Source organism: Leguminivora glycinivorella, chromosome 9 (genome assembly GCF_023078275.1).
Source record: "Leguminivora glycinivorella isolate SPB_JAAS2020 chromosome 9, LegGlyc_1.1, whole genome shotgun sequence".
Lineage (NCBI taxonomy): Eukaryota > Metazoa > Arthropoda > Insecta > Lepidoptera > Tortricidae > Leguminivora > Leguminivora glycinivorella.
The window spans coordinates 1,108,500-1,127,114 of record NC_062979.1 but is presented as its reverse complement, the minus strand read 5'-3'; the positions used below and the strand labels follow the sequence as shown (position 1 = coordinate 1,127,114).

Here is an 18,615-nt window from a genome sequence, read left to right as displayed (position 1 = left end):
TAATGTCGGAAATAAAAGGAAGACCATTTTACGTAGCATATTAGGTACCTACTCGTAGTCATGCAATGCACGGCCTTACATATTGTCCATACAATTTTACTAAAACAAAAAAATTGTTAACACGTGAGTTCACGTTTTAAGATACGTTTATTCATATAGTTTGTTCTTCGTTACCATGTAACTAATATTTACATTAATTTTCATAAATGCCAGCGCTGAAAATAGTTGAACTCCCTGCCTCTATTATGTGCCTTGTACTGAAGCAAATCGCATTTTCCGTTGCAACGTGTTGCATATACCGACACCCACGTCCTGTGACGCAAGAATGTAACACAAAACCTAATAGCTGCATCTGTAATACAATATCACAGCGACATAAGCCTTTATTCCACAGCTTTGCGGATATTGAGCTACGCCCACGCTATAACGTTTCCGCAAAATAAAATTAATTTTACTCTCACCCCGGACTCTGAGCGCGCATGCGTCGCAACTTGACATGCGCCCCGCGTGACACCTGTCAAATACATCCAGTCCGTGAAAAGGCGAACCCTTCGCTACACTGTTTGACGTCATAAAATCTAAACTAAGTAATCAAATCTACAGCTGCAGTGCTGGAAAACAATGTGATTTAGAAGGTAACGCCTTTAAATACTACTAAAGAAATCCGTTACGCTTTCTTTTGTTTTGGTTTACCAGCGTTCGAAATTTGAATTCCCGAAAAACATATGGTACGATTCTAACCCTGATAAATATTTCGAATGCGGTGGAACTGCATGTTAGAATTCGATTTTCGAATATTCCAACCGTTCTTTATGGCTCGTCGATCGCGATTGGTTATTGAATTTCAGTTGTCATGCGGCCTTGATATTGTGTCTATTTTTAGCCTGTAGATGGATGTAGCTGTCATCATTATCTAATATCTCGCTTGACCTTTAATCTAGATTCCTGCGATCCTAAACGGTTGTTGCGTATCGGTTACAACACTAAGTGAGTCTGATAGTAAAATTGATGGCGGGTACCTAAATTGGTAAATTGACGGCGTTTATTTTAATTGATGACAAAGTAATGTGTTTTATATATCTTGTTCTAGTTTTGCAATTGCGTTCCAAAAAGGGGTTTACGCATACGCGTATAATATTTTAAAAAAATGCGAATAGCAGAAACCGACCATGTGTTAAATGGTTTATAGCGCCAAGATCTTGCCGGATTACCTTATTCGTTTTTGAAGTTGAGTGAAATAAATCGTATTTCCTTATTACGTATTCTCTAGTTCCTTACAGACCAATATTTTATCCACCTTCAATCAAGACAAATCTACTTCTAACTTGATATTGATTGTACGGATGGGAATCAGCGAAATGGTTTATCTCGGGATTTTTTCCTTTTCCTTATAACTCTTATAACAGTCAGTACATAAGTGTATAGATTGGGATACATCACAAAATACGTTTTCAGTTATTTCTCATATCATATCATATATTTATTCAAAAAAACAATACAAGTATTGTGTTTGAAGCCTTAAAACTAAATATAATGGTACAATAAAAATGGTAAGCCTAGATATTATATTATATCATCTCTAGAAGAAAACAAAAAGCAACTGACAAACAGACATCTACTTAAAGACATTTTTTTACAAAAGTTCTGATTTTTTTTGGATGAAAAAACAGATTAGACCAATGCCATCACGTTTATCACCCTGTATATGTAATTTATGTATATACTCCTCTGTCTACAATCATCCTGTGTATATATTTATGTATATAACTCTCCGGGATGACGTCTGGGCTTATTACGAGCGAATTTGCATAAAACGAATGCAATCCGTTGGGTTTTATTAACTCGCGAGACCGTTCTTGTTTTTTAAACGCTTATGAATATTCATTGCTGTACTGTAAGTATTAGATGATGAATAGGATAGGATAGGTATACATAAAAAGGATATATAAGGGCAGTTTCAATTACCAAATGTTATCAGTAAAAAAATATTGTCCTCGGAGTTTTTTGATTGATCTAAGTCCTAAGCTAAAGATGAGCCCTAGTTTACAATTCACTAAACCTACAATAATTATTAAACAACTATCCTTACCTTCTTTGCATAGTGGCTTTTGAGGTCCATAGATATGAGCGGCATCACGTCATTTGAAATTTATGGAACAGCCAAATTTTTTTTTGCGATTTCAGCGTTGATCCCGTCATAAAAGTTGGTTTATTATGACTTCAAAAGTCACTATGCAAAGTATGTCTGAAAGTCTACCATGAAGTGCTAAGCCCGTTCAGTTTAGGTTGATAGAGAGGGACGCAGCTATGTAACTGCTGTAGCGGTGTCCCTTTCTCTCGACCTTAACTGAACGTCTTTAATACTTCATGGTAACCCCCCACATGGGACAGTCTAACGTAAAACTAAGCGTTGCAGTAAGCTTAAGTAGCATATTATTATCCTTTATTAATCTTTAATCTTAGGTTTATTTACAATATGAATATAAAAGTAAAACAATATACAAACATATTATAAAAAGCCTAACGGCAGGGCCTCAGCTGCCAGTGGTGAGGGTTGCAGAGAGAGGAACTATCGGACTATCTGCGCTGTGTCCATGATCACCGCCTTCGGCATCGGATCCTTGATCCAGCCACCCAGCGAGAGTTTCTCATGAGAGACTCTTCGCTATGAGGACGTTGGCTGTCTGAAAGCATATTGTTATTATTCGTGTTCCCCAACTTTTACCGTACTTAGTTAGGTACATTCATTAGTTTATGTACTTTTTCGGACTTCTATTTATGCGTTGCGTACCTATTACGGAGGTATACCTACAAATATTACAGGCAGATTACTAGCATCGACACAAATTCGATATGTCGTTTATCGCAGAGATAAGATAACACTGTAATAACGAATATTAGTTAGTCATGCATCGTACTATTGTTTACAAGCTACAGTGTTGTGAAATTGTGTTTGTATTGAATTTAGAATTTTGCTGCTAAAAGTTATTTGTTAAACGCCTTTGATAAATATATAAGTGTTATTGCGGTTCTGTTTATATACATTTTATAGAAAAAAAACAACCTTCCTCCTTGATTACTTAGGTAAGTTCATCATCCTTCTTGCGTTATCCCGGTATTCGCCACGGCTCATGGGAGTCTGGGGTCCACTTTGGCAACTAATCAAGATTTAGCGTACACCGCCGTCGTCTAAACGCGATTACTTCCCTCTATAATTTTAATGAGATATAATCCATATAAATACTATTATAAATGGGAAAGTGTGTGTCTGTTTGTTTGTCCGTCTTTCACGGCAAAACGGAGCGACGAATTGACGTGATTTTTTAAGTGGAGATAGTTGAAGGGATGGAGAGTGACATAGGCTACTTTTTGTCTCTTTCTAACGCGAGCTAAGCCGCGGGCTAAAGCTTATCTTATCTTATCTTAAATCTGCGGGGGCCCTTACGAATACACTTTGACCCATCGGGATCTTTTGTGCAATTACCCCCTACGATCCTAAGATCCTTCAGCTATTCAGGAGCTTCTCGACCATCTCCACGTATCGGATGATGAGGCTCATGGGTAGCTCTCTGAAGTCCTTTGGTGCCAGGTAGCCTGCTCCAAAGTTCTTCATTCTTTGTCTGGCGAGGGCGTGACATTCACACATTAGATGTCTGACTGTCTCTTCCTCTTCGCCACACATGCGACAATCAGTGTTGTCGGCGTGTCCCATCTTGGCCAGAATTCCTTTGACCCCGTAATGGCCTGTGAACACCCCCGTTATAATTTGGAGTTGTCCTTTGCCTAGCTTCCCTAGCTTTTTGCTCCATCCAGAATCTACCTTCTGCATAAAGAGCTTTGAGTGCTTCAGACCCACCAGGGCATCCCACTCTTTTTGGTGATTGGCTAAAATGTGTAATAACTAAAAATCGTGAAATTATAAGCAAGTTTGGTTATGTTTTCCATCGTTGCCACAAAACTGTAGCCAAGTTTAAGTAAAGAATTGTCGATCGATCCGTTTTATGACGCATATGTAACGTTGTAAGACTTAGCTAAATTTTTAAACGACTTTCAACGTCCTTTTCACATTTACCACCCAAACATACCTGTAAATATACACATATACACACTGTTGTGTGCTGTAAGTTACTCGGTTTGCTTAAATAGTTAACCCGAAAGAAGTTATAGTATAGGGTACTACAGATGGTGTAGGTATGATCGAAAAGGGGGCGATGGGAGGAGTTCCAAATATCCAGAAAGGAAAATTTGTGCCACGATTCTATGGAATACTTACCTTAGCAGGTACATTATGATACAAGTGCGGAAAAGTGGAAGTTTGAATCGAGTGGCCATAAATTGAAACACGATCGAGGGTAGTGTTTTAAATCGATACAACTTACATTTTTCTCTTCATCTTATAACGTTTTTCAGTACAGAAATTTCGACCTGACAAAAAAGGAACCACTTTGTGCACTAGTGCGGGCAACACGCACCAGTTTTGATGCTAGTGTCACCTTTCGTCTTAACACTTAAAAATTAAAAAAAGCCAACTGCATAAAACTTATAAAGTCATAAAAATAAGTTTTTTAACATCGTACCAATAAACGTTGATTTGTTTGCTGGTCGTAGTAAAGTGGAGTAGCTATAAAAGGTGAGTGTAAAAGTAGGTTTACGATAGGTTTAGTACGCTTGCGTGATTATTTACCTACTGAGATCATTGAGTAATTATTACTTCGTATAGAGGAGCTATAGCAAACAACGAACGTGTCACAGCCTGTAAGCTGAAGGCGGGGCGAGGGGGCGGGGTGTGAACCAATGGCCTGCTTCCGTAACGTCGCAAGCGCTACGATTTTACTCGGCGCTTACGACCTTTCGGTCGCGATGATGAGCCCTGCATAGAGTGCATAGATTAGAAGTCGTAGTATAGAAGCGACATGGGTTTACATGGGCACTTTTTTAAATTTATGACTCTCAATTAGCGTGAGTTGTTAACAAAAAACATAAATCGCTGTTAGTTTTGTAATGATAATCAAGCTTGAAATCTGTATTTAAAAACTTTTTTCACGTTCTAAATTTAGATTATAGCTTAGTATAATTCACGATGTTTTTATTGAAATTCCATGCTTAATTATCGTTGCAAAACTGACAGCGATTTAACTTTTTTTTAACAACTCTGTGAGTCCCAATTTTTTTAAATGCCCACATTTTTTAAAGCTGCATACGGACTGAGCGTACATGTGTACACGTAGCCGCAACTGGATATTAGTTATTTATGTGACATTTGCATAATGGTAGGCATTAAAACATGAGTGTTGTTTTTGTTGTGTTAATAAGATAACATGAGTGTTTTAATGCCTAATTATGTATAGTCGCACACATAACTTTATCTACATCCATGTATGTATGGGCGCGGGTTTATCGTCCCATAGAAAATTTGAATTTCGCGCGTTTTTATACTCTCATAATTTGCTTGACCGTCTACCTACCCAAATTCATTCAGGCATGTTAGATACTGCACTTACATTTACATACTCACATGAAATTCGACACGCGTATTGAGAATCTGTTATAGACCGACATGTCGGAAAACTGCAATTCTGACAATAATAATTAAATAACCTTTTTTGCGTCGATAAATGTATATAATTTAATGTATGATAGGAAACTTGAACTAACTTGCGATATTGTCACGTCTGCTTTTGTTGCATTTTTTACTCTTTGGTTTCAACGAAACATGGCCGCCGCAACATGGCGCTTCGGCATGAGTTTATATTGATACATTTTTTAAAAAGTAAGCGTGTTTAAACAAAAATGCAGTAAACCTACGTATGAAAAGTCACTCCTTGGCTTTTGTTACATTTTCCTGAGTTTGTACAGTACCTCACTACACATGACGGCATTATTTAGACGAAATATTTTTCATTGCGATACGTCAATCTACCACAGCCGTTCGGCACAGACTAAGCGCGTTTGTGCTGATCAGCTCTAAGTGTTGTTACACAAAATCAAGTTGAGGTGCCCTCTCTAGTTAACATAATTACTCAAAGACTGAGATTGAATTAGCGGGGATTACCCTCTTTACGAAGTATTCGCTTAAGCGTGTAAGTAATTACACTTATGCCATTTTGAAATTATTGAAAGAAAAAAAAGATAGGTCAGTTGTACCTACACTGGATTTTATTTTATTTTATCTTAAGTAGGTGTCCCGTAAATCAACGCCAAAATTAAAAGGAGTGATAGGACATCTCATTAGCTATCATAATAAGCGAATTTTACCTTAATGTCATGGTTTTTGAGATATTGGCCGTTTAGTTTATAAAACGTAAAGAAAAAGAGTAAAAAAGTGGCAATATCTCGAAAAACTAAATTTTCATTCAGGTTAAATTCGCTTCATATGATAGCTAATAAGATGTCCTATCATATCACCCCTTTTCATTTTCGCGGTGGTTTACGGGACACCCTGTATGTACCAACAATCAACATCATCACCTTACACGCATTTATTTGTTGATCCTATAAAGAGTCCATCTAAATACGCTGTCCTATAATTATTATTTAGTGAAATGTCCAATTTAGCTGAAACCCTAAATGGCTCAACATTCTCACCCGTCTAGGTGCGTGACTGTATAAAATTGACAAATTAATTGAAATTCCAAAGGAAAAAGCACCGTTACTATTATAAAGTTTTAACAAGTGAGCCGATATTAGTTATTTGTTATACAAGGGGGCCAAGTTGTATTTTAACGCCGAGTGTGGAATTGCGAAGCGAGTGGTTCGAGAATAGAATCATGAATGAATAGGGGCCTTTTTTAACACACTCGCGAGAAGTAAAATACATTTGCACCCGAGTGTAACACAACACTTTTCCCCTCACTACAGCGAGGAAACTACAACGCAAAAAATGTCTTTATCACAGCTTCCTGTAGTTCCACAGGTGGTAAATCATCTTTATTACTAGATTCACCTGCTTTTATCAATTTTAAAGCAGTTAATTTGACTTTATTCAAGGTCAAATTACTTTACTCACTAGTGGATAAAATGCGTTTTTACCCGCTGGTATTAAAGGACAAAACACGTGTTTCCGAGCTAGTGAGGGGAAAAGATAAATATTTATTTTATAGAGGAGGTAGTTAGGAAGTTCCTAACGTTTTAAACTTTTAATCTATTTTAGGAACTCCACTGGTAGAAGTTTTAAAAGTTTCGAGTTTCTTGTAGGCTTGAAGAAAATACGTCTAATGTATAGTTTAAATACTTTAAATTGTAGAAAGGGTCAAATAGAAAAAGAAAATAGAGATTTCAACATCATCAATATCATCATCATTAAAACCTCGTTACATCACGAGTCAGGGTTTGAACCCGAGTTTACGGTTGAACATATTACCACTAGGCCAACACTCCCCGATTTGAGACACAGCCATAATCCTTATTTTTCAACGAAAGACAATTTAATATTTAAACTTACTCGTAGGTATTTTAAAAATGTGGAGTGTACCTTCGGATACTTCCATTTTTAGGGTTCCGTAGTCAACTAGGAACCCTTATAGTTTCGCCATGACTGTCTGTCCGTCCATCCGTCCGTCCGTCCGTCCGCGGATAATCTCAGTAACCGTTAGCACTAGACAGCTGAAATTTTGTACCAATATGTATATCAGTCACGCCAACAAAGTGCAAAAATAAAAAATGGAAAAAAATGTTTTATTAGGGTACCCCCCCTACATGTAAAGTGGGGGATGATATTTTTTTTCATTCCAACCCCAACGTGTGATATATTGTTGGATAGGTATTAAAAAATGAATAAGGGTTTACTAAGACCGTTTTTCGATAATATTAATATTTTCGTAAATAATCGCTCCTAAAGGAAAAAAAAGTGCGTCCCCCCCTCTAACTTTTGAACCATATGGTTAAAAAATATGAAAAAAATCACAAAAGTAGAACTTTATAAAGAACCCTACACTGAGCGTGGCCCGACACGCTCTTGGCCGGTTTTTTTTAAGTTTTATTGGTAGCCTATTTATGATTCGATGTTCTATTTACAACTGATGCTGACTGTACCTCAATAATAGGTTAGATCAGATCACCAGGTTTAAAGGTAGCTGTAGGTAATAGGATTGACGACCAGTGCAAACATCCGTGGCTGAGCAAATACGTCAATATTGTCAATAAGTAGGGCGAACGGAAGAGAAGGATATTAAATACTGCAGCTGTTCTGATTCCACGAGGATAGTTTGTTTTATAACCTCTTTTATAGGAACTTTGTTTTTATAAATTACTAGCTTTTGCCCGCGGCTTCGCTCACGTTAGAAAGAAACAAAAAGTAACCTATGTCACTCTCCATCCCTTAAACTATCTCCACTTAAAATATCACGTCAGTTCGTTGCTCCGTTTTGCCGTGAAAGACGGACAAACAAACAGAAACACACACTTTCCTATTTAGAATATTAAAAAGATATTACTTAATAGGTATTAAGTAACCATACTAATATAGTATGAATTTCCTTAAAATGGCACATCACATGATCGACTTGAAACGTAACGTCCAAAAAAATTCTATCAAATTCTAATCGACATCATAAGCCCGTCCTTGGTTATTTATAGCCATGATTTTAATATCTAGGAATGGCAACAGATCTTCAGGAGCCAGACAGTTTCTGATCGATAGTCAGGTAAAGTATTTATTTTATGCCGTCCAAGGTCACTCAAGTCGCGGTGTGAAACGCCTAGGGGCCGAGCCTGAGTTTGAAATGTTTACTTAATTTGGCCAGATTCCTAAATATAACCTGGGTGGCTAGCCGAATGGCACAATCGCTCACGAAACGCTCACGAAACGAAGCGCTAGTAGATATCTATCTCTATCGCGCTTGCGTATTGGCGCGACAGAGCCAGCGGCGTATCGCTTTCGTTTGGCGTCGGAGAAATGCCATTCGGCTACGGGGCCTGACGGCAACAGAGCAATAGAAGCTATATTCTATTACATCATATAAATGTGTATCTTTATTTGTATACATGGCCTGTAAAATGTCCTAGTTACCTATGATACAATGGAGATATAGGGGCATTTTTAGAATTTGGGACCCCCCAATTAGCGTAAGTTGTTAACAAAAATTAACTCGCTGTCAGTTTTGTGACGACAATTAAGATAAAATCGGTCTAAAAATTTACTTTTTTCACATTCTGGATGTTGGACCGTATGCTTGTTTGCCACCGACGTAGTATAAAAAAAATGTGAAATTAGTTGCAAGTATGATCAGATTACCATTAATCACTAAAAAGCTCGGTAAATTACGTAGGTACAATATTTGAAATTTTGCAAATAATGGATTCATGGTTAGAAATTAAGCTATGAAATCAATCTACCTATGTTACATAATGTTTGTTCAAAACTGCTTTTTACTGGCTTCGATAAGTATGACGCTTTACACCCTTTCGATGACAATAGCAAGGACCATATAATACGAGACAGACAAAGCCTATACAATAAAAAAGCGTACCCTTGAAATGTATGGGCCTTTTAGGCTTAAAACTAGATGGCGCTGTCCACAGCCGGGAAGTTTTTAAATAAAAATATTTTTGCGTGTTTTTATTTTTTATAACCATAAAAGACATGCTTCTTTATTTTTAACCGCCTTCCAAATCTCAAGGGAAGGGGTTCTCAATTCGTCTGTATTTTTTTTTTAAATGTTTGTTCCTCGATATCTCCGTCGTTACTGGACCGATTTTGAAAAAAATTTTTTTGATTGAATGTATATGCATACAGATTGGTCCCATTTTTCTCAGAACCCAGTTCTGGTGATGGGATCCTGGAGAAATCGAGGGAACTCCTCAAATCTGAAAGGCATACATATGGTGATTTTTGTGTTTTTAAAGGAACAGCATGCATTTACGTACGGAACAGTGACATTTGGTGCAGTGGAACTCATGATGATGGTCAGAATGGAACTCCTCAAATCTGAACGGCACACTTATAGTGACTTTGGTATTTTTATAAGAACAGCATGCACTTACGTCCAGAACAGTGACATTTGGTGCAGTGGAACTGCTAATGATGGTCAGAACGGAACTCCTCAAATCTGAACGGCACGCTTATAGTGACTTTGGTATTTTTATAAGAACAGCATGCACTTACGTCCAGAACAGTGACATTTGGTGCAGTGGAACTGCTGATGAAGAGTGAGCCGCCCCTGGTTAGAGTTCCGTTCTGATAATCATTCTCATCTGTAAGTACTTCAGAATCATCCAAATTTCAAAATTGGTTCAGAAATGACGGAGATATCGAATAACAAACATTAAAAAAATATACAGACGAATTGATAACATAATCCAACATTTGAAAGTATTTATCACCAGAACCCCAAAGGAAGGCGGTTTTTTTTCTTAAAAATTATAATATGATAATATCACGAATACACATTAAAAAAAAAATGTGTAGGCATCATCAGTGTAATTATGATAGTATTTAATAGGTGGCGCTAAAAAAATGTGGTACGATTCTTAGTATGGAGAGTGTAAATCCTATATAAATAAACCTTGACAATATTATTGTTACATAATATTGTCTTCGGTTACCGCGATAGTTACTCATGAAACAAAACTATGGAAACGGATTAAATCGCGTATAATGAATTTAAAATACATCCCGACGTTTCGAACTCTTTACAGCGTTCGTGATCAACGGGTGACTGAGGAAAAATTAAAATGTGCAAAAGCTACCCCACATACAAGAAATATTAACGAACCATGACCACAAATAATATAGATTTCTAAGGCAGGTTCAACACTATTAATAAAGCTAGTTATACAATATTAAAAAAAATTACCATTACTATGTTAAAAATAATTAACCAATTAATCTACACAAAATTGACAAAGAACAAACTGCAAAAGTCCAACACCATACAACACAAATGCCTCACAGCCTTCGTCGTGCTTGTTCCATTATCAGATGTACTACTGGATCCCAAGCCGGTGGTAAAGTAAAGCCATCCTCTCTATTAAAGTTTGGATATTTTTTGATCTCAATGGCCTCTCGCAACATTCTGGGTATATATCGCTTCTCCTTAGCAAGAACTAGAGGCTTGTCAAACTTTATAGCATGATTGACTTTATCCATGACATGTTCAGAGACTGCAGACCTTTGCCGACGGTGCTTGACATCCGCTATGTGTTCCTTCACCCGTGTGGAAATGCTTCGTTTCGTCTGTCCCACATATGACAGGCCGCACTCACAGTCTAGCCTGTACACTCCCGCATTTTGTAGAGGAGTTTGACATTTCACAGGCCTCAGGAATTGGGACATCTTCTTCATAGGCTTGAAATAAGTTTTAATAAATAGAAGCCCGTTTCAAGATGTGGCTGATCCTATCCGTGACCCCTCTGACAAAAGGGAGAATAGCAGGCCGGCGCTCGACTGTAGGGATCTTCAAACGGGCCTTCTGCTTGACACGCGGTATCTTGAGCTCGTTCGCCACCAGCGCCTGCCTGGTATGTCCTGTAAGAGTTCGAAACGTCGGGATGTATTTTAAATTCATTATACGCGATTTAATCCGTTTCCATAGTTTTATTTCATGATTATTGTTACAGTCAAATAATCCATCACCATGTTTGAGGGCGCGGTGGCCGGGATCCTCAACCGGCTGTTGGGCAAATACGTCCAGGACCTGGACACGGAGAACCTTAACGTTGGCATTTTCTCTGGCAATGTCAACTTGACTGAACTGAAACTCAAGCCTGAGGCTCTGGTAAGTCCTTAAATCCTTCGGCTTGGTCTCCTCATCATCATAGGGTAAAGCATCTTCAACCGGCTGCTGGGCAAATATGTCCAGGATCTGGACACGGAGAACCTAAACGTCGGCATCTTTAGGCTTTGGTGAGTTGCTAAACCTTTCACCTTTGTCTATAGCATCATCAACATGTCATCTTTTTAACATTTCTGAGTAAGTACATCTAGGATCAGGAAACTGAGAATCTTAACGTCGGCATCTTCTCTGGCAATGTGAATTTGGTTGAGCTGAAAGCCTGTGGTTCTGGTGAGTTACTGAACGTTTCGCCTTTGTGTGATCATCATGATGGAGGATGGAGGGTATAGCATCTTCAACCGGCGGCTGCTGGACAAATACGTCCTCCTGGACACGGAATGCCTTAACGTCATCATCTTCTCTCGAAATGTGAACTTGACTGAACTGAAACTCGAGCCTGAGGCTTTGGTGAGTTATTGCACGTTCCACCTGTCTTCTCATCATCATAAAGCAGAGCATCCAGTCAGCATCAATGCATCCAGAACGTGGCCATGCGGAAACCTTGAGCGTCGGCTGTCAATGAATGTCAACATATCGTTCGTAACTTGTAATATTTTATAATTTGCTGGTTTTTATAAAATCTGTCACAACTTAACATGCCAATCTGATCCATTGTATAAAACTAGTCTGTTGGCAGCTTAGGTTTTTATCCTACCGACTGCGCCATGACATGAATGTAAATTAAAGGGTTAAAACTGATTCATACTTTATCCGCTTCATGAATATGAAAGGAACTAACCCAACAATGGTGTGAACCATAGTAATTATTAATTACTTAGTCTAATTTTAAACAACGTTTTTTTTTTCAGTACGAGCTCGACCTCCCAATCGATGTCAAAATCGGTACCATCGGCCGGATCAACCTCCAAATCCCCTGGTCCGGCCTCTACACTCAACCCGTCATTGTCAACATCGAAGACGTCCTAGTTTTAGTCGGCCCAGCCATCTCCAACAGCTACTTCGACCCTGAACGGGAAAAACGACTCAGCAGAGCAGCGAAACGAAAGATTCTTCAAGATTTAGAAGCCGAGAGTGAGATTCTGAAAGGCCCGCAGAATTTCTTTGAAACTCTGTTTACGGCTATAGTGAATAATTTGCAGATTTATGTCAGGAATGTTCATGTGCGGTATGAGGACTCGATCAGCTCGAAGGATGGCCCGCTGGCTTGCGGATTGTGTCTGCAGAGTTTGTCTATTGAGACCACTAACAGGTAAGGTTACCGACGTCCTTTATAAATACAATAATATGCTCAAGTCCTGCAAATTCTGACCAAAACTTGATGATAATTTTGGGAAGGCCTTATTAGGACCTTAAATTTTACTCCTAGAATCTAGATATTCTAGATCAACAATATGAGAGATTGAGGAGGCTGAGTTATTTTCCTTCTAACTTGACATATCTGATGTCATGTTGTAAGGCAAATGGAGCTCTGGCTAACGAGTCAAAGCTGACAGGCCACTTGATCTTCGTGGTCAATGAGGAGGCACACTCAAAGATTATGACAAATGGCGCCACCTCATTAGTCCATTGCACAGATAAAGAATTTCATACGTGAGAGCGAGATGAAGTTATTCTTTTCTCTCTCTCACATATTAATGACAGTGACATACCTAGACACTTGCACAGGCGCCGCCTGGCGGGATAAAATGTCAATGTGCCTCCTCATTGCCCAATGATTTTCTGGAACCAAATCAGGATTTTTTTTTCTCTTAAATCTCTTGCATTTTGATAAAGCTACTCCTTTGTTTTGCAGCAAATGGAAGCCCTCAGTAACTCCAGCGAACGCTTCAACAGTGTACCAGATGATGCGTATAGAATCCCTCTCACTTTACTGGAACCCAACAGCCACTGCTCTGGACGATGCGGAAATAGCCAACATTACTCCCATGCAGTATTATAACTGGAAGCATTACATGATGACTGGCCTGGACAAGTTCTCGATGCACCATGAGGATTTTGAGTTTTGTAAGTAATATCTAATCTAATAAATAAATGCCTAATATATATTTTTAAGTGGTTAGTGTTAAGCAAAAATGTGTCAATCCAATATTGCAAAATTAATGTGAGACGACACATTATTGCGTATAATGTGTTTCGGCATCCAAGTACTTATGATACAGTCCTTCTGTTTTTTCTACCTTATTTGTATTTTATGCTGTTTCAATTTCCAGTGCTCAAACCGGTAACTTGCAAGGTCAAAGTCCTAATCAACCGCTCGAGTGAAGCTCGCGTTCCTCGCCTGTTGTTGGATGCCATGCTGCAAGACAGTGCGTTGCAGTTGTCACGACGACAGTTCTTGTCTATTGACAATCTGCTGTCTTCTTTCCACAGGATACAGCTGAACAGGTAAGAGTGAATCAACAGTCATCTTATAAATCCATTCAACACATATTGTTGTTGCCCTTTAATAGGTTATTTATTCGGAAGTAGTCTTGAAAATTGGTTTTGATTGTAACCACTGATTACGAAATGGAATTGGTCTTGGTGTTGTGTTTGATATTTAAGTAAATATCATAATATCTGTGGAATCGACTTAAGTGCGTTTTCATATTATCCGATCCGATATCGGATGTAGCACCGATGTCCCATACCTACATTTAAGCCGCCATCTTTGATTTTTGCCTTTAAAACCCTTCCTAAGTATATCCGATATCGGATCGGATAATGTGAAAACGCACTGAAGCGTCTTTCTTAGAAGTAGCCGTTCTACTCCGTATTTGAACGTTGTTGCATATTTTTGCCGTAACATTATTTTTTTTTAATTTAAAATTCAAATTATTTATTCAATAAAAGTGAGACAGTTTTTTTACATAAGTAACACTTAAACAAGCTCGATCGGCTTCAAAACGTGTGCATTCGCTTCATTTTCGGACTGCGGAAATATGACCATGTCTCCAGCTTCCGGTCGCAGCTCAGGTGGCTTCCGATCCGTTTGCGACGTAACTCTCATATTCTTTCTCTTCTCTTTAGCACCTTATTCATCCCCAATACTCCTGATTACCTTAAAAAGCGGTTCAGTTTTCTCTCTTCTGTTAGGTGTTCTCAAAATCTTCTTCTTGCTCCTCCTAGGTCATCTACTAAGTTTTACATCAAATCCTTCACCTTTCAATCAGTAAGAATGTGGAATGCTTTGCCAATCGATATAAGACGTGCTCAGTCACTGACGATTTTTAAAAAACGTTTAAAGGAACACTTTTTATCTCTTCCTTAGTCTTCTTCCCATTTTTTGTTTGCGCTACCTGGTCGTTACTCTCTCTTGCTTGGATGTTCAATATGTATCTATGTAGTTTGTGTAGGTTTAAGTAGTTTATTTTTATCGCTTCACGATTGTATGTAGTTTATTTTATTGATAATCTTATATTTATTTTTTATTTTCTTGCTTTTAGTTTATATTGAGTTAGGTATTTACATTTTTTTTTTTATTATATTTGCACTGCCCTTAACTCTTTTCTATCCACTATCTCGCTGTCTGAAGGTTGTCTGGTAGAGATCGCTCTTTAGCGATAAGACCGCCTGTTGTTACCTACTATTTAAGTTCTTTATTTGTTTGTTTAGCTGTTGTCGTTGTAGTAGTGCAATAAAGTATTTTATTATTTTTTTTATTATTATTATTACTTTCCGCCAAACTGTAGAACAGTTTGTTGGCAGGAATAGGCTCCCTTTCATCACATTACTGTTGTTTCACTTAGATGCTAAAGTGTTAGTACAAGTTACAAACATAGTTAGTTACTTAATACTACTTACTAAATTATTCTTACTTTTTCTTTAAATGAATTATTATTCTACAGAAAATACCGGCATCTCCACCCAGGAGTGCCCCTAACCAAAGACATCAAAAAATGGTGGCGCTACGCCTACAACGTGGTCCTAGAACAGCGCGTCCGTCCCTACACCTGGGCAGCCGTACAGAAGCACCGAGCCAACTATAATACCTATAAGAAGACTTATAAGAGCACGCTGAGGAGTCCCCATGATACAGAGTTGAAGTTAGATTTGCAGCAGTGTGAGGACAGCCTGCCGATTATATCGGTGGTGATTGCTAGAGAACATGCCAAATATGAGGTCAGTATTGAAGCGTCGCTACCTTCTGAAACAAAACGAAACCATCGACACAAGAAGGAACATTGAAGCATTTCAAGTTTCTTCAACGTTTTGTTAATGTTGTGTTTGTGTTTAACCCCTGACGCAAAAACGAAGGGGTGTTATAAGTTTGACGTGTCTGTCTGTGTGTCTGTCTGTCTGTCTGTCTGTCTGTTTGTCTGTCTGTCTGTGTGTGTGTCTGTCTGTGGCATCGTAGCTCCCGAACGGATTGAACCGATTTAGAATTAGTTTTTTTTGTCTGCAAGCTGAGTTAGTCGGGAGTGTTCTTAGCCATGTTTCATGAAAATCGGTCTACTATGTCGCGGTCGGAGGTTTTTTCAAAATTTTAATTTTGTGGTTAGGTAATTGATTAGATCTGCGGTAGTGGATAGGCCTGCCGATTATATCGGTGGTGATTACTAGAGAACACGCAAAGTATTAGGTCCGTATATAAAGAGTTTGGTTTGGCTACAGTTCTTTCAACGTTCTATATCCTAATATAAGGCACTACCACGGCGACGAACTGTAACGCGCTCGCGCCTTGTAGTTCGTCATCTCGGACACTGGCGATCAAATATATATATGAAAGAGGCGCGTTCCTAGCACACTTTTGACGGGCGGTAATTGTGAGGTAACCGAGGGGGGGGGGGGGCACTTTCAGCGAGGAGCGGGAAGGTGTGTCCTATTTTTTTTTCCTTTTACGTCACGATTTTAAATGAAATTACTACGTGCGTGACGTATTGGAAACGCGAATTTTGTATGGAAAATTTTGAACACATTTTTTTATCGTAGGGATCGAATCAGCTCGTGATTCTGAGACACAGACCAAAACAACAAGACGGCCCTTACAGGGCGACTCGCGGTCACCACGCATACGAAAAATAAGGTTTATATAAGTATGAACGCGCGCGACACTGGTCAGTAGCGCCCAAGCTTACGACCCGCTAACAGTTCCTATGTCCGTTGGAAAAAAAATCAAAAAGAATCAAATTTGGTTTCTAAAATGGTGTCCTGTAGCATAAAGTGGTGTGGCAAATCAACTAACAATTCAACATATAAAAAAGATGGAATAACATTCCACAGGTAAGTCAAATTCATTATTTTGTTGAATATTGTTTATTATCCGCGGAGTTCATTTTATACTGGGTAATATGGTTGTACAGGGCGGCGCCGAAGTATGCCCATCCCTATTCGTCAAGTTGGGAACGCGATATGCTATCCCTTTTACGTAAACGACTAGGGATGGGGGCCATGTTTGTTTATGTCTGTTGCGGGAACTTCGTGCTACCGTTCGTACCATATGGTACCATTTAATGAAATATAAAAGAGAGGTGATTTGTAATTGAGAATAATTATCTAGAATCTGTAGTTTTATTTACTTGGTTGATTAGTTTAGAATAGTTGGTATTCAGTAAGTAGAAATGCATATAGTTTAGTTATTAGTCAGTAGAAGGATTATTTTTGAGGTACTATCACAATAATTACTTAAAACGAAATATTAGCAGTTATTCAAAGTAGGAAAAGACCATGAATGTGAATGTGACATTCTCCTTAACAAACGTCCATGGGCTACGATTGCCACCAACGTTTCACCTTTGACCTGATGATGAACTTGGAAGAAGTGCGAGGGAACTCAGTGTAATGTTGGTTTGTGAACGGCATATGTTGTGTGGGTTTTTTAGAATCCTCTAGGTGAGCAGTTAGGTCTCCGGTGATGAGATGGAGCTGATGATGAACTTGGAAGAAGTGCGACGGAACTCAGAGTTGGTTTGTGAACGGCGTATGTTGTGTGGGTTTTTTAGAATCCTCTATAGGTGAGCAATTAGGTCTCCGGTCATGAGATGGAGCTGATGATGAACTTGGAAGAAGTGCGACGGAACTCATAGTTGGTTTGTGAACGGCATATGTTGTGTGGGTTTTTTAGAATCCTCTAGGTGAGCAGTTAGGCCTCCGGTCATGAGATGGAGCTGATGATGAACTTGGAAGAAGTGCGATTTTAGTCTGCATCATCTTCCCGGTGCCCGTGTGGTGACGGGTTAAGAATTTCACCACCCCCTTTCTTTCCGTGGGTGTCGTAGAAGGCGACTGTGGGATATGGGTTAAATTGTGGCGTAGGCGAGAGGCTGGCAACCTGTTACTGCAATGTCACAGTTTCGTTTTCTTTCAACCCCTTATTTGCCAAGAGTGGCACTGAAACCTGAGTAGTTTCATGTGCTCTGCCTACCACGTCATCTTCATAAAAAAACTAAACTGTGCATTTTTACTTTTTTTTTATACTACGTCGGTGGCAAACAAGCATACGGTCCGCCTGATGGAAAGCGGTCACCGTAACCTATGAACGCATACAACGCAAACAGTGTCACATGCGCGTTGCCACCCCATTAGAAACTTGTACATTCCCTTTTGCTGTGTTAAGTACACAGCAAAAAGGAGTGTACAAGTTCCAAGGAGGGTTCGGGTTGCCGACGACTCTAAAGGACAATATACGGAACAAGTTAGTTCCGTAAGTCCTCCCGTCATCAGCACACCGCACCCTCGTTGAGCTCTGGCAGCCTTACTCACCGGCAGGAACACAACACTATGAGTAGGGTCTAGTGCTATTTGGCTGCGGTCTTCTGTAAGGCGGAGGTACTACCCCAGTTGGGCTCTGCTCTAGATTCGAGCGAGACGATATCCGCTGTGCTGTGCCCTACCACACAAAGCGGAATATCATTCGCTATGCCCTACCTCCTACTTTTTGTAATTTTTATAGCTTTCATCTGCA

General features: G+C 39.0%; 1 protein-coding gene across 1 annotated transcript in view; it reads left to right on the top strand.

Moving 5' to 3' along the window:
- The first annotated feature begins 2,970 nt into the window (after window positions 1–2,970).
- The window catches only part of LOC125229428 (vacuolar protein sorting-associated protein 13A-like), a 93,397-nt gene continuing 77,752 nt past the window's right edge, over window positions 2,971–18,615 (top strand). Inside the window, exons 1-6 of the mRNA XM_048134256.1 lie at window positions 2,971–3,084; window positions 11,557–11,714; window positions 12,581–12,981; window positions 13,525–13,736; window positions 13,943–14,117; window positions 15,560–15,833. Coding sequence (XP_047990213.1) covers window positions 11,574–11,714; window positions 12,581–12,981; window positions 13,525–13,736; window positions 13,943–14,117; window positions 15,560–15,833 — 1,203 coding nt within the window. The 5' untranslated portion in view covers window positions 2,971–3,084; window positions 11,557–11,573. The remainder of the gene's footprint in view (window positions 3,085–11,556; window positions 11,715–12,580; window positions 12,982–13,524; window positions 13,737–13,942; window positions 14,118–15,559; window positions 15,834–18,615) is intronic.